Source organism: Rhinopithecus bieti, unplaced genomic scaffold, assembly GCF_001698545.2.
Source record: "Rhinopithecus bieti isolate Rb0 unplaced genomic scaffold, ASM169854v2 scaffold_8, whole genome shotgun sequence".
Taxonomy (NCBI): domain Eukaryota; kingdom Metazoa; phylum Chordata; class Mammalia; order Primates; family Cercopithecidae; genus Rhinopithecus; species Rhinopithecus bieti.
This window is the reverse complement of record NW_016803211.1, coordinates 2,879,574-2,895,956: the sequence shown is the minus strand read 5'-3', so window position 1 is coordinate 2,895,956 and position 16,383 is coordinate 2,879,574. Positions and strand designations below refer to the sequence as shown.

General features: G+C 43.7%; 1 protein-coding gene across 2 annotated transcripts in view; it reads right to left on the bottom strand.

Annotated features, from left to right (window-relative positions):
- ISM1 (isthmin 1) overlaps positions 1-16,383 on the bottom strand; it is a 78,551-nt gene that overhangs the window by 17,584 nt on the left and 44,584 nt on the right. For both annotated transcript variants that reach the window (XM_017869302.1, XM_017869306.1), the window contains exons 2-3: positions 11,759-11,998; positions 3,824-4,088 (exon numbers count right to left, since the gene is read on the bottom strand). In XM_017869302.1, the coding sequence (XP_017724791.1) occupies positions 3,824-4,088; positions 11,759-11,998 (505 nt within the window). The remainder of the gene's footprint in view (positions 1-3,823; positions 4,089-11,758; positions 11,999-16,383) is intronic.

Genomic DNA, 16,383 nt, shown 5'->3' with positions numbered 1-16,383 from the left:
TATATATATATATATATATATATATTTGGAACTCTCTCTTTGCCCTGGATACTCCAAGTATCTACACAGAAAGGATTTAAAATGCAGCATCTCAAACACATACTTTCCACAGTTGAGCTGACTCACAGCATCATCACATGTGTTTTCATCATCACAAGTGAGGTCTGTCTTCTGTTGCGTATTTTGTAATTTATTCTACAGATGCCATTGTATCCTATATGTATTTCACCTAGGATATTTAGAAATACTCCTTGCGGACAAATATTTAAATTCTTACTAAAAATTCTACCTTCAAAACTCTTGAGATCTATCCCCTCCATGAAGGCCAGCTCCTGTGGCAATTTTAGCCTGTCTCCGACGAGGCTGCAAGCCCCAAGATACAGTGACTTGCACTGCTTTGCTGTTGCATGAACCTCTCCTTCCTGGGTGATATGTTCTCTTTCTGTTTCCTCCACAACAGCACCCAATATAGGGATAAATACTTAGAAATTGCTCCAAGTTTCCTGTTGACTGCAATAAAAGTGGGTCTGTGGGATAAAAATCCCAGCACTTTTGGAGGCTGAGGTGGGAGGACTGCTTGAGCCCAGGAGTTGGAGGCTTTGGTGAGCTCTGATCACACCACTGCACTCCAGCCTGGGCAACAGGGTGAGACCCATGTCTTAAAAAAAAATTAAATAAATAAAAATAAAGAAAACAGAAAGAAAAGGGGAATTCTCAGTTTATCTGATGCTGTATGGAATTCTGGAAAACATGAATTCCAGAATGTGGACTATCCTGGGACGCAATGATCACTCATTCATTCATTCTGCCTAATGCTACTAAGCACCTACAATGGGTATAGAGTTTTGCTACTCAAAGTGTGGTTGGAGGGCCAGCAGTCTCAGTTTCACCCAGGCTTCTGCCCTTTTCTTACACCTACTGCATCGAAAGTGCATTTTAACAAGCCCCTGGGGCTATTCATGTATGAAAGTCTGAGAAGCACTGCTTTAGAGGTACCGTACAGAACACGACTTTATTTATAAAGCAGCAATCCCGATGTCCAGTCTAATGATGGGGAAGATACTAGGAGGTACTTTGAAATAATACAGGATGGGAGCTTCTCCATGGCCCAGGCATGCTGTGAGCTCCTGATGTGGGGAGCTCAATGGTACTCTAGGTCTAGGAGGCTGGAGGTGCGGGTGGCTGAGGTAGCCACAGTAACTGCCGTAGGGCAAATTCTAGCCTCAAGATGGAAATAGAGGGGGTGTTCTTAATGCTCATAAATTCAGCAAACTGTACTCTGTAAAGGCTTTAGATGAAAAAGTTGTTTCTAGTGGTGGTCTTCAAACTTCAGTGTGCAAGAGAATCATCTGGTGACCCTGATTGAAAAAGGAAAGAAACAAAGACACAAACAACAACGGACTCCAGGTGTCACTTCTAGACCTTCTCATTCAGGAGATGGAAAGCAGTGGCCTTCAACCTGGGCTGAACACTGAAGTCATCCTTGGAGCTTTAAAAGACAATGATGCCTGGGACCCATCCCCAGAGATCCCAATTCACCTGGTTTGGGGAGAGGTCTAGGCATCGGGATTTTAAACAATTCTCCAGGTGAGTATAATGAGCAACCAAGGTGGAGAACCATTCATCTCAAACAGAGGTGCTCAATGCAGCAGAGTGCCTGGGGGGCTTGTTCAAATAGATTTCTGGGTCCTATTCCAGAGTGTCTGACTCAGTAGGTGTGGAGTCAAGCTTGAAACATTTGCATTTCCACGTGATGCTAGTCGTGCTGGTTCTGGGGGCCACACTTTGAGGTATATAGGGAAAGGGTTGCGGCCCAAGATTGGCATTTGTAAACATGCAACTGAATGATTCTGATGCCAGGTGTCTGAGCTCTACTCTCAGAAACAGTGTTCTATGTGGGCTGGGCAAACAGATGAAGCCACAAAAGCTGTGCAATGTCAGGTTGGCATCAATCGGTCCTCTGTGCTTCTCTCATTCAATGGCACTGATCTTTTCCTCCCATTCCTATCTTCCAACTGAAGCACTCATTTCTAGATTCTTCTGCTGTCCTAAAGGGTGTGCGACTTTTTTCCCAGAAAGGCAGAATTGTATAGTGGTCAAGAGGACAGATTCTGGACCCAGACTGCCTGGGGTGAGTCTCAGGTCTTAGCTCTCCAGGTTAAGTTGCTTAAGTTTTCCAGGCTTTAGCTTTCCCATCTGTAAAGTGCAGTATCTGCCTCAGAGAGCTGATTAAATGAAATAATGTATGTGAAATGCCATGAACAGGGACTAGTGCATGGTAAGTACTATTTAAATGTTGGCTATTATCCCAAGTCCTTCCTCTTGGAAAGCAGATAACTCGACTTCCTTTGGGAAAGGCGAAGGTTTCATGAGCCTGCTGGCTGGAAGGGATATAGAGTTCTCTTTCTGTTACCCTAGCATATGATGTACATCTCTGCCATGGCACTATTTTGCTCTATTGTTTAATTTTCTCCCTTGATCCACAGATTGGTGAGATCTGCTCTGGGGACAAACTATGCCTTGCTCATTTTCGTACCCAGCATAGTGCTGGACACAACATTTGCCCTTAATAAATGTTGGTTGAACAACTGATGATGTGGCAAAATAATATTTTTGTTTTGCTGTTTTGGAAGTTGCTTAGAATTCTCTATTAATGAGAAGAAATGAGTCTCTAATACACAACTGGTCTATCTGTTGAAAAATGGGGATAAAGGTTAGCATGCAAATGGTACAAGACAAGTCATCCTCTTCATACACTGCTCACTCTAAAGTCCACTGATGGTGAAGCCACAAGAAAAGCATGATGATGGGTGCATTTGTAAGACATTAAATATTCTTATAACAAACTGCCTGATTCCCCACTAAATCTGGCCAGATGCTTGCTAAATTGGTTTCCTCTTTTTCTTGGACACACATAGAACACATTTCCCAGCCTCCCTTGCACCAAGGTGGGACATGTGACCAGGTCTTCCCAACAGAATTTCAGTAGATCTGATGTGTGTCACCTCCAGGCCGAGGGCCTTACGACTGTGTGTTCCTCCTCCAAGCTCCCTTTCTTTCCCTGGACACCAGCTGGACACAGAATATCCAGGGGATAACTCTCAGGCCCTAACAGTTGATGGAACTCCAAAATGGGAGGAGGCTGGATCCCTGAATGATTGAGTGGAGCTGAGTTCTCCTACCCTGTCTCCCATCCCAACTCAAGTGAGAAATGAATTTTTATTATTTTAACTCACTGAATTTGGAAGGTATTACCTCACTTATCCTACTCCCAAAACACAGGAAACCAGAAGTCCCAACTTGGAGTTTTGAAATTTATTGGGGGAGGGGTTGCTTTGAAGACCTGAGACATACCCGTTCGTGTGGATTCCCAAGGACCACTTCACTGCCAATATAAAACATAACACAGTTGCCTGGTCAAAGGAAGCAGCCGTATACATCTCTTTCACTACATTGATTTTCAGGATGAATTTTTACAGTAAAAAATACAAGCAAGTTTATTGGATAATTTCTTCATTTTTAGAAATAAAACTGAAATTTAAGGGGTGGGGAAGGCAGAAAGAACCCCAAAGATCCTAAAAAAATTATCTCTTAAGATAATTGGTACAGTGATTATGATTTGATTTAAAATTATAATCTTTCCAGAAAAATGTGGCTGCTGGTGCCTCCTTCAGGCTTCTGCGGAACAGAGCCTTTGTGAGGTTTGCCTCACAGAAGACCAAAAGCCACATGCTCTAAGCAGGGCTTTGCTTGGCTGCATGTTCAAGGCATCATCCTCATTTATTCTTCCCACCAATTTTATATTACTGGGTGGTAAACTCACCATATTCTGGCTGCTCTTTGGTTTCAAAAGTCCGGTGACCTGGGGCTGTATGGTCCCACCCCCTGGGGGGGTTGAGGAAGTTGCTGTCGTCTGAGGTACTGTCGTACTTGTAGTCCTGGTCCCCGCTGTTTGCCCTGGCCAAGGACAGGGACCTCTGCCACCAGGCCTGCCAGTCGGGGGATGGGACTGACCAGCTGGGCTTATTCTCCGGATGCTGATCTTTATCTGCTTCGGAGTCAGGACCGTCGACCACCTCTATGGTGACCTGAAGAATTCAGAATAGGCCAGGGTCAATGTGGAGTCAATAGCCTCCAAGCTACGTGACCCTTGGAAGAAAGTCTGAGAGGGCAGAGGGAAATGATGGATGCATCCCTTGTGAAGGAAAGCTGAGACCGCATAGCGATACAAATGGAAAACCTCCAGGGATGGTCCACATGAATTCCATGACTAGATGGAACATGGCCTCGGGTTGAGAGGGGAAAATTCATCACTGGAGTCCCTGATTTACTGATGACTAAAAACTTAATAGCTGGAAACAATGACTGTTGGATTGCTGTGGGTTAGGAATTTGAGTAGAGCTGAGCCTGGAGAGTTTGTCTCTCCTCCATGTGGTATTGAGAAGCCCTTCATTCAGGAAGTAAACACGTACTATATTTGTTCCTGAAGTGATACCAGAATAATCATATTATAATAAAATACAACATTTGTGAACACAAACTCTGTACCAGGCACTATCCTAAATACTCCACCTATATTATTTAACTCTTGTAAAGACCTCCCATCCATGTTTGCGTGTGCCACATTTCCCACTGAGAGAGGTGGAGCCCATTTCTCCTCCCTGGAGATCTGTATTGGCCATGTGATTCACTCTGTCCAGCAGAATGGATAGGAGTGGAATGGTGACGGATCTTAGCAGAAGCCTTACAGCTTCCATTTTCATTCTCTTGGAATGTTCTAACCGCTATGCAAGGAAGCCTACCCTAGACCACTACGTGTGTAGAGACTATGTAAAGAGAGAGGTTGCATGGAGAAGAACCAAGGTCTCTCAGCCCATGTCTAGCTCTGAGGGCTCAGTCATGTGAGTAGGGCCATCGTGGATCTTCCAGCCTCAATGGGTCACTCCAGCCAACACCACATGGAGCAGAGACAAGCTCTCCCAGCTGAGTTCTAGTCAAATTCCTGACCAACAGCAATCCCATGGTCATTGTCTCAAACTATTAAGTTTTGAGATGACTGCCAGATAACTTTTACAACCAGGGAAACCTGGTGCACAGAGACATCAACAACTTGCCTAAGGTCACAGGGCTAGTAAGTGGCAGACATGGGGAGTCTGGATCTAGAGCCCATGCTCTCCCTAACTTTGCCACACTGTCTCTCAAAAAGTAAGTGACAGAGCTACTGTCCCCTCATGAGACCAAAGAAACAACAAGACCACAGGTGCAGGTGGGGGTTGGTTGCTTCAGGGTATATAGAGACATAAGTACAAGCTCCTCAAGACCAGGCTTTCCCAGCTACGACTTTCACTCACCCCATGGTTTATCCCTAGACTGCACACTCCTCAACCAACCCTTAGGGTCAGAGTAGATAGTCCCAGAGCCAAAGCTAGAACTTGTTCTCAGATTTACGAAAGTCTCATTTTGAAGTCTGTCACGGGGCTGGAAGAAAGAAGCTTCTTGGTTCCAAGAGACAATCAACGTAGAAAGACTTGTTTTAAAAACATAATAAAAGACGCATTGGGTTCCTTTAGCCATCACATAGCTCTTGCAACACCCCCTGGATGAGTTATGTGCAAATGAATCAGAAACATGCGCTCCAAGTAATCAACCCAAGATGTACTGGGCAGATGCATTTCCAGTTTTGCCCTAACCTGACATCTGAGAGAGTTGCTGAGATGCTCTGCCAAACTGCACCAGGGTGTGCCCCTCCCTGAGACAAACAGCCCCTTCCTTTTGTGTTAGGAATGGGGAGGTTTGAAATCTGCTCACTTCAAAGGATGTTGCCCAGCCAGTGGGCCGGGGCTGTGGTTTTGTGGAGTCCGGACACATGATCAAGAGGGTGACTTTCAACCCCAGAGTCTACTCAGGTTGCAGCAGGCCAAGTGCACCTTTCTCCTCTGTCATGGGACACCTAGAAGGGCACTGCTAGCTTTACCCCATGCCACCACCCTTACTCCAGTCTTGTAGGCACCCTTTGCATATTTGTAAATAATTGTGGAGCTTTTCAGTAATCCCAAAAGTAAAAAACAAAAAACAAAAAACAAACAAACAAACAAAAAACAAAAGGGGGAAGAAAAACAAAGGAATACATCATACATCTTGTATCATTGCTATTTGCTGGAATGAATGGTCGTGGGAGAGTAATGGTAACAGGGACCCACACAGAAGCTTAGAAAGACAAGTGGAGAAGGAGCACACAGCTGGGTAGAGCCGAGCCAAGCTGGGCAGTGACAGGGCCATGCTGAGCCTTTGGAGACATAACCTTTCTTCTCTGCAGCCCCATCTCCCTCTGCCTACAGACGGAACAACTGAGCTGCAACAATTGTCTGCAAGGCTATTAAGGGTCTTGGAGGGGAGAGGCTGCCAAGAGCCAGGCAAGCCTGCAATTATGGTAATGAAATCAGTCTATGGGTAGGAGATAAGAGGGAATGTGCCCAACACTTTTGGTATTCCATTTGTATTCAGACTGGAGTCAAAGGGATTGCTTAAACAAAACGTGCCCTGCAATTTCTCCAAGCTAGGAATAAAAACAATTTCATGTTTCAAGCTATTACCGTCAATATGATTTTTTTTTTTCCTCCAAACTGCTGCTCAGATCCAAACAAAATAGATTTGTTGCCTGGCCAGGCAATGAGTAGCAAAATACAAATTTACTCCAAAAGCTATATCGATGACTAAATCTCAACACTTAGAGGTTTATTTTTCCCTTTAATTGCTAGCCACTGCCTCAACTGAATTAAAACAAAAACAAAACACAAAACAAACAAATCTTAGGATCCACCCTTCCCTACAGTTAACAAAGTGAAAACCTTATGCTCATATCAAAATAAGAAATCTAATCTTGAGCCTGACGTTTTATAGGCATCCAATTAAAAAGACTTAATGAGTGTGATCAATGACTTCTCCAATGGCAAGGGCTCGTTTTATGTTTCCTATTGCTCTCATTCTATTTACACACTTTTTAGCATCAAAGAATCTGTTGATAAAGATGTCTTGAATAATGATCAGTGTGATGAACTGTAGGTGCAGAGTGAGCACAAATTTCCAAACTGACAAAGACTCTAGATCTTACCATCCTTTCTCATCCTTAACACACATAATTGAAGTGTCTTAGTATATTTTTTTCTTCTGGACTTTTCCACACTCAAGTCATGATGATAAAAGAAAGGGAACTCTTTCAAAAGCCGCAAGTTCAATTTCTGGCACAATCTCCCCAGCTCCAAGAAAGAGAGTCCAAAAGAAGTGATAATTTGGATAATTCTGTCTTAGGAAATGAGGAAAAGTTCCAATGCACCTTGATCAGCTTTCCTTCTCTTGAAAATTAATACATTGACTAGAAGCAAACTCTTGGTTCTTGCTTGGAAATGCACTTTCCACAGGGAAACCCACACCATTCTTAGTCTAGCTGATAATAAACCAACGCCACTGAGAATCCAGAGGCCATTCTCTTCAAACTCAGGAAAGCCTTCTTGCTTGTTGGTCCTCTAAGCCTTGTGAGCTGTGGAAAGTCGTGGGAATGGGCAGGTATTTTCCAGAGAGGAAAAGGATTTCCTCAGGAGCACAGAGCATCCAAGGACATGTCTCCAACAATGGTTTTAAATCCAGATCATTCTACCCCTTCTTTCTCAACAATTGCCATGGAAAGAACACAAAATGGACCAGGAAGATATCTAATTTCCTCTTCTCAGACCTGCTGATGCTTTAAGAACAAGGGTAGCAACCCCAGCTAACTGTGGTTACTGCTTTGAGACTTACAGCACATCAGTCCAGGCATTATTGTCCCTTCTACACAACTTAGACCCAATTTTCAGGCACACAAACTGGCTTGGAGAATTCAACGTCCCGAGGTAAACAGCAAGGAAGGTATAGTGTTGGTCTCTGAACCAGTTCTTCTGATTCCCAATTATTTTTATATATGTTTTCTCTGTCATCTTCATCTCCAATATCATCACCAACCAGCATCTATCAGTTTTGGGAAGCTTATCCTATATTGGGCCCTGTGCTAAGTACTTCATATGGATGATCTCATTGAATCCTCACAGAAAATCACACTTACATGTAGTATTATACTACATAGTTACTCATAGGTAGTACTGTCATTCCAATTTTATAGACAAGGAAACTGAGGTACAGAGAGGTCCAGTAAACCTGCATGGGGCTACAGAGGTCAAGTCTGGCTGACTAAATGGTGGTGCCTGATCCCAAACACAAGTCAATCTGCCTCCATATATTGACAGCAGTACCCCATGAGAATCTGAGCTGAACAGGCTTGTCTTTATAGGGGCATGGGTCCATGTCCTGGGCAGAGAAATTTCTTGATTCTTATCCAGCCAGACTTGCCATTCCTCTAAAAGTATTTTAGAGAAAAAGGAGGAGGCAAAAGCAAAAGTAGAAGCATGTACAACTGTAACCCTGGCCAACTCATCTGATTGTATCTTGTGGCACTAAAAAGGCCTGTGGCCATGCAATATGTCTGTGCAAGGAAAAAAAGGCCTTTACATGACTATTTTTAAGTCCCTCTTGATGGGAGAAAAGAAGTAAGTATATTGATTGAAATGAATACTAATCTCAACTTGATCCAGAAAAGAGAGTATTTGGTTGTGAATAGCTAGTGTAGTAATGAACCGATGCAGTAAGCCTAATAACGCATTTATTTCAGAGATTTTTGTCTCTGATAACTGACTATCAGCTGCAGACTGAAAACCCAGCCAAGGATACCAAAGTCTAACTTGTTCTGGGGGATTCACTTTCTTTCTTGAATGATTTTTGTTTTCAATAAAACCCAACCTCTTATATTGTTTGCAATTTTATATGGAGATTCAGTTTAGGAGTCTGAGGCCATTTATTTCTATTTTGTGCATTTTTTTCCCCTCCTCACTTCCACAGCTTGAAGCCAGTCTTAAAATAGAATTGTCTGATTCACTTGGGACCGAGGCTGCCTGACTCCTGGGAGTTAAAATGCTCTACAGAAGCAGGTGTTGGGGCTTTTAGAAGGATTTCCTATCCTGAAAGTCAAGAGGCCCAGGGGGGACGTGGCCTCTTGCATGGGCTTAGCGATGTCACTTTGGAAAGGTGCAGGCTGTTTCCTTAGCCCTGGAGCGTGGGAAACACTTCCAGAGCCTGAGGGGGTGGGGCGGTGCGGAGGGCGGGTATCAAGTTCCCATTCAGCTCCCAGGCTCCAGCTAGGGAGAACCAGGTGGGGGCAAAGGCAGGTTGCCAGGGGAAGGGGCAGATGAGGCCAGAAGCCCTGGCAGCGGAAGCCAACCCACTGAAGGGCCCCTCACCTGACTTCACTCTGATACCAGAGAGAGGGAATGCTTTGACGGGGCCCGCAGGGACCAGCAGGGCTGTCTGCTGGGCTGAATCGGCCCTGTGTCAAACCAGTGGATTTCAACAAAAGAACAGTGCTCTGAGAAAGGGGTGAGAGCTGCCAACACGGAAACCATCACCTCCTTGTAGAAAGCACCTCATGTTTTAAAGGACCACCAGGGAACTGGTTTACACAAGTGCAGTGGTGCATGAGGCAGCAGCGGCTAGTGCTGTGTGGTGTGTGGGTGTGTGTATGTGCATGCACACACAATTACATGCTGACAGAAGACTGGGGCTCCCAGGGGTAGCAGTTGTTTTATTCTTTCTTTGAACATCTTTCTGAGTGACCAATACTAACCTTTTGTGGTCTTCCAGAAACAGAAGGCCAGAAATGCAGCACAATTTTATTTTCTTTAGGGCCAAAACGTCATCAGATCAATAAAATGCTGGCCACCCTCCCCGCCCCCGTATCACCAACAGAAAATTTACAGATAGGGATTGTATCGAGCAGAAATAGAATAACTCGACTGTGCAGTAGGCAGTGATTTCTGTGCATGGGTTGTCGACAGTGACCTCCACAACATTTTTTACTCTGTACCATCAACAGAGCCTGTCTGACTTCTCCCCACCTGTTGAGATCCACCCCCTTGGGACACAGTGCTTTTCCTCCTCTGTCTTCATGATCCCTCCAGCACTGTTTTATGTGGTAGCTGGGATCTTCACAGTGATCTAATTCATTGGAGGGAACAGGGCTTACATTTTTCAATTTCCTATAACCTAATGCAGCATTTTATATACAGTGGGGGTTGGTATTCTAATGAAGTGTTCTCAGTGAGATTTGCCTGCCCCCATGACATTGGTGTTAAGAGCAAAACAACTCAGGTCCACGAAACCTGATCTAAAACCGTATCACGCAGAGGGTGTTAGTCTGTGGAGAGAGAAGCAGTTAATGAAGGATCAATTGGTCTGAGTCCAGCTTCAGGAACTTTCTGCTATGTAAGCAAACTGGCATTTGGTCCAGAGAGGAAAAAGTATGGAAAAGGTGCCCCTATACAAATATAAAGAATTGGAAGCAAAGCTTACAAGTATGGGCTGGCTATGGTGGCTCATACTTGCAATCCCAGGACTGTGACAGGCCGAGGCCTGCCGAGGATTGCTTGAGCCCAGGAGTTTGAGCCCAGCCTGGGCAATATGGCAAAACCCTGTTTCCACAAAAAAATTTAAAAAAGGGCTGGATGTGGGGGCACACACTTGAAGTTCCAGCTACTCGGGAGGTTGAGGTGGGAGGATCGCTTGAGCCTGGGAGGTAGGGGCTGCAGTAAGCTATGATCGTGCCGTTGTATTCTAGCCTGGGTGACTGAGTGAGGCCATCTTGAAAAAAAGTATGGAAGCAGTCATATGAGGATAGGGGCTGGGTTGCTCGGGGGATGAGCCTGTCTCAACCATCATAGGGACCATCTTTGGGAGGAAACAGAGAAAGGTACAAACAACATTCAAAATTAGGAGTTTGTCTCTGAATGTGGGTTGAGAGTCTGAGAGCCTGGATTTGAACCCTACAACTACTATTTACTGCCATGTGACTTTGGGTAAACCAAACAGTAACTTCCTGAGTATCTGGTGCATTACTGATAGTATTAGAAAAATGGCACGGGCTTTGTCTCCTTCATGAGGGTGTTGGGAGGGTCAAATCAGATCAAGATTTGCTTTGTAAAGTATACTGAGCTATTTCAGTGTAGATGAAAGTTATTATTTTTAACCCAGTCACCCTTTCCTTAACATTTCATTTCCTACTGCTTCATCAGATCCCATCTTAGTGGAAGATAGCCATCTCTCCTCTAGGAACTCCTATTCTCAACTTCCTTCCTCTTATTGTTTTGTAAGTCATGTATACTTTAGAGTAATGGAAGCTTGTCTCTTTGTGAAGGAATTTCTGGTGTCCAAGGCAAGTTTAGAGGGGCATTAAGAGAAAGAGCTTTCCTAAGTGCTTTGAAATGTTTGAAATCATTTGCCCAATCTGTTCCCAGGTCAGATTGGCCTTTTCCTAAAACTGCCACATTTCATCAATTTTGTTTTGTTTTGTTTTTATATTTCAGACTATTTTGTTTTGTTTTGCTTTAATATTTCACTGTCTCTTACATTAGTATGTATTTTGTAATCCTTGGTGTGTTGTACTTTAATTGGTAGTGTTTTCTTCTTTTGAGTGGTTCACAAAATAACGGTGCATCTCACAATCACGGGTGTCGCTTAATGAAATGCAGCACTGTTCTTATGGAGATAACATGATCTTAAGCAGGAATCATTAAGGGTTTAAGAAGAAAAGTGAGGTAAGGCAGCGGTTTCCACTGGAATCATCAGAAAACAGAAGATGGACTGTTTTGTTATCTTCTACCTTCCATGTGCCAAGAATTACCTGGATATTTGGATTCTGCCCATTGATATCAGCTTTGGAAAGATCTGGAAAGTTTGGTAGATCAAGGAGAAAGGATCTGGGGCCATCTCTTTGCAACGAAGGGTGCCCCATCTCTTGTCGGAATCGCGGTCTGGGGAAGGGTTGGTGTGCAGCCTGGTGGTCCAGACGCTCCCTTGGTTCTTCTTTGGAGACAGAAAAGCTGGTTTCTGATGTGGAGTCACTTCCCACGTTGAGGTTATTCTAAAACAAACAAACAAACAAGCAAACAAACACCTATTAAAGAGACACATGATTTAAAAACGTCACCCTTAACAGTCCATTATATTCAGGAGCAAGGACAATTCCAGTGGCTGAAATTAAGCCAGTAGGACATTCCAAACTCGTTTTGCAACCCCATGGTTTAGTTTCTTCATGTCTTAAAAGCCAGATCATCAGAAAACTTCTTCCAGCCTGCTACTTGGGAATTTTCTGAGGGTTAATGAGTTATGGGCTATTTATTAAGCTTCAAAGTACTTTAAAAATGAAAACACTATTTTGAAGGAGAATAGGTGCTCATTTAAAGCTGGAACCAAATTATGTTTCTCTTCTCACAGCTTCAACTGATTAACCACCTTGGCTTTAGTTATAGTTCTAGTGTCCAGAGTTGCTTTCTTTTGTGTAGGGTATGGAACGAAAGATCTGACCAAGCTGGATAAAGTTCTCGGGCCATATTATTGATTACATATATTCATCCATTTGTCTGTCCATTTGTCCATCAACCCATCCATACATCCATTCACATATCCATCTATCCACCCATCCATCCATCCATCCTTCCACCCACACACCCATCCATCTAATCAACAAATGCCAACCATGTTAGGCATAGGAGATACAGCAATAAACAGGATAGACATGAGACCTATTATTTTGAAATGCACAACTAGGTGAAGGAAATAAACAATAAGTACATAGATAAATAAATAAGATCAGATCACAGAATGGTGACCGCCAAGAAGAAAAGAAAGAGGATGATGGAGAGTGGCTGGGGAAAACCTTAGATGGGTGGTCAGGGAGAACCCCTCAGAGAAGGTGACACTTGAGGCAAGATGTGAACAAGAGAAGGTGGCACCCTGCAATAATCTGGGGGAAGGACATTTTAGCAAAGGGAACAGCAAAGGGAGCACTCAAGTCCAGGATGGGAATGAGTTTGGCTGGTTTGAGAAACAGAATGCCCCAGCGAAGCTGTTGTAGAGGGAAGGAGGGAAGAACCATAGGTGATGAGGATGAAGAGACGGGAATAGTCAAAGAAAAAGTCATGAAAAGGCATTCTGAAATCTAATGATTTTATACTGAAAAGTGCAAGCCCATTGTTTTTCCCAGGTGTGAAAATGTCTCCATTTCTTTATCACTATGGGGAAATTTCTCTAGTGATTGAAGAGTATAGAAGTTGCTGGACTCCTTTTCCAAACCAGCCTTTCTTTTTCTCCCCTCTCCTCTCACAGAAGATTTACTCCAGCCTTCAGGGATAGCATTTTCATGTTTACTGGTGGAGAGAGACAAGGAGACAGAATTTCACCAAGCTTTGGGTCAGTGGTTAATGTTCTTGTTATTCTTGGGCATGTTTTGGGGTTTGGGAGTGTATGTTTCAGCACACTGTCTCCACACGCCCTCTCTGCCCCCCACCACAGTGCCTCTGACCCAGCCAAAGGGTTGCATCTGGTATAAAAACACTCATGACTCTGAGCACCCAAGGTCAAGAGCACTGAGGCTGAAACACACTAGCAGATACATATCTTCTTGGAGAGCTAACCTTAGGGAAGGGATTATTATTTTTACTTTTATTTATGTGTCATTTTTTAGAGACAGGGTCTTGCTCTGTTGTCCAGGCTGGAGTGCAGTGGCACAGTCGAGCTCACTGCACTCTCAGACTCCTGGGCTCAAGCAATCCTCCCGCCTCAGCCTCACGAGTAGCTGGGATTACAGGCACGTTCCATCATGCCCAGCTGTGAATGGATTTTTATATATCTGTTTAAATAGGAATGGGGCTCAGGAACAAACTCACTGGTGCAGAGACCACCTCTGAATGTTCGAAGAGGCCAAGGGGAGGATGGAGATAGAGACCTCATCTATCACCTCTTTAAAACATGCAGTGATAGGGGAAAGCTGGCCACTCTGCAGCATGTTTTTGCTCGCCTTTCCACAGCTCAGAAGATGTGGGCGGAGGCAGTGTCTTTGTTCACCTTTCCAGTCACCTCTCTGCCATGGTTTTCGTCTCCTGGCACATCCCGATAGAGGGAGTTGCCCTGACATTTTGAGACATTACTCAATGCAACAGAGCCAAGTGGATTGTTTTTGAGCCTAGCACTGAGAGAGAGAAAGAGAGAGAAAGAAGAGAAGAGAGAAAGAGAAGAGAAGAGAGAAAGAGAAGGAGAGAGAAGAGGAGAGAAACGAAGGGAAGAGAAGAAAAGAGAAGAGAAGAGAGGAGAGAGAGCATGCTATCTATTCTTAACATAAAAAAAAAAGGGGGGGGACGTCTCTATGACATCCCAAAGGGGAGATAGCTGAATGTATTTGTTCCCTTGCTTTTTTCCCTTAATCTCCGACCCTAAAACTTCTCCAGCAACATTAGGGGGGACAGTTAGATTGTCACGGAGAATTCCTTGTGTAGGATTTAGGATTACGAATCTTGGAAGGGGCCCAGAATTTGCTTCCCAATTGCTTTAGTACTTCTTGTAAATCAAGCCCTAACTTCATTGCCACAATGGAGGTATACTGCTTAATTAGGTTAAAAATGGGGCTCTCTTTCCTTTCCCCTGTGATGTAGTACTCTTTCTACTATGAACACTTACATTTTAGAAGAAGTAGAAAATGTGTTTTTGCTACTCTTTAACATTTTGCCTAGATGTCTGAAAAAACACGGACTAAGTTTGATTGATTGATTGATGTGACTCTTGAATTTTTCCTGGTAGGAAATCCACCACCACAGTGCTTCTGGCTTAGCCCCAGACCAAGCAAACCCCTTAAACTCTCTAGGACTCAAGGACCTTGCATGTAAAGCAGATTAGATAATAAGAAGAGCCCTGTACCCTCCCCGCAGGATTAGTCAAGATACTTGGGTTAGGTTGTGTCTACACATGGAAAGAGAAGCGTCACATTAGGGCCACTGGCTGGGCAGTTCTGGCCACAAATACCTCTGCCGGGAATAGTCAGATAACTGGGGCTGAAGTATGTTTTGGCTTCAGTTATGCACACAATTGTGGCATTTCTCTATCTCTCCGAACTTCCCTGCCCCCCAGACACAGGCTTGGTGTTTGTAAAGTATTTGGAAGATGCTAAGTAATAAAGAAATGCTAATCACAATCTCTGAACATCTGAGTTACTCTTGCACCTCTTCCAAAACATATTTAACTAGAAACCTTGCCTCCTTGCAACGGCATGCCCCCAAGCTGTTAAGAGACTGGAAATCCTAGGATAAGGGAAGTGTGGCTAAGGATGGCCCATATAGAATGAAACCCTGTTTTATTCAATCAATAACAAGATTTAAGAGTAGCCATTATTTTAGTCATCTAGACTTTAAATCTAGAGTAGGAGACAACAGACAGAATATCCTAGAGTAATGCAGAAGAAAACCTTTCTTCATCTCTTCTCAAAGGGACATACTGCACATCCTCCTTGCAGAGGCCCCGTTGGAGGTCCTGGTTGAGGACATCAGTCCAGCTATCACCAAGTTCACTCACTGAGTATTCCACTTGAATTATTCCAGCAGAGTAAAGATTTTCAACAGGGGTGGATCTCAAGGTTAAAAGTAAAATATTTTGTGTTTTATTCAGGCAAGCAAACATTCTTCTCTGAAAATGATATCTTAGGAAAGTCTGGGAATTTAAGGAAAGAAACATGACCATTCTTTCCAAAATGCCATTGAATTCATTCCGCCCCAGTTAAAGTGATACAAGGGGGTCTGCTCAGTTTGGGAAAATATTGCTTTACCCACAATGTGTCTTTGAGTTGAACATCAATCTATGAGTTAACACTGACAATGAGTTAACATTGAGTTAACTATCTATGAGTTAACATTCACAATGCTGCAGTACCAGCCGCAATGTTTCCTCTTGTGACTATAATTTCAGAGCTGTGACTAGCAAGGAGAAGGAAAACAAAAGAAATGCAGCTACTGAATGGCTTATGCACATGAACCGTTCAATTGCTGAGGCAGGTGATCTTCATTGGCCAAATTATTTAGCTACTGCTTGGTGCTCCTCTCCTTCTATTATTTTAGAACTTATCTAAAACAGGAATAGTAATAAAAATATCCTGTTCTTGCAGCCTAGTATTTTGCCTTATATGGCAGTACTGTGGCAGACATTGCAATTGCTTGCCCAGTGTCTAGTCCCCTCTTTTTCTTACTTGGTGTTTGTTTCAGGTGGCTGTGGACCTGGCAAAAACTACATTTCCCAGCATGCACTGCATCTGGATGTGACCATATGACACAATTCTGCCCCAAGAGGAGTAAGTGGAAGGTTCTGGACAGAACTGCTGAAAAGGAATTTTCAGATTCAGTTTTGCCATTTGCCTTTCTCTCTTCCACTTTGTCCTGCCTGAAATGAGGAAACAGGGCTTGATGTGAAATGAGACAGCTGGCAGGC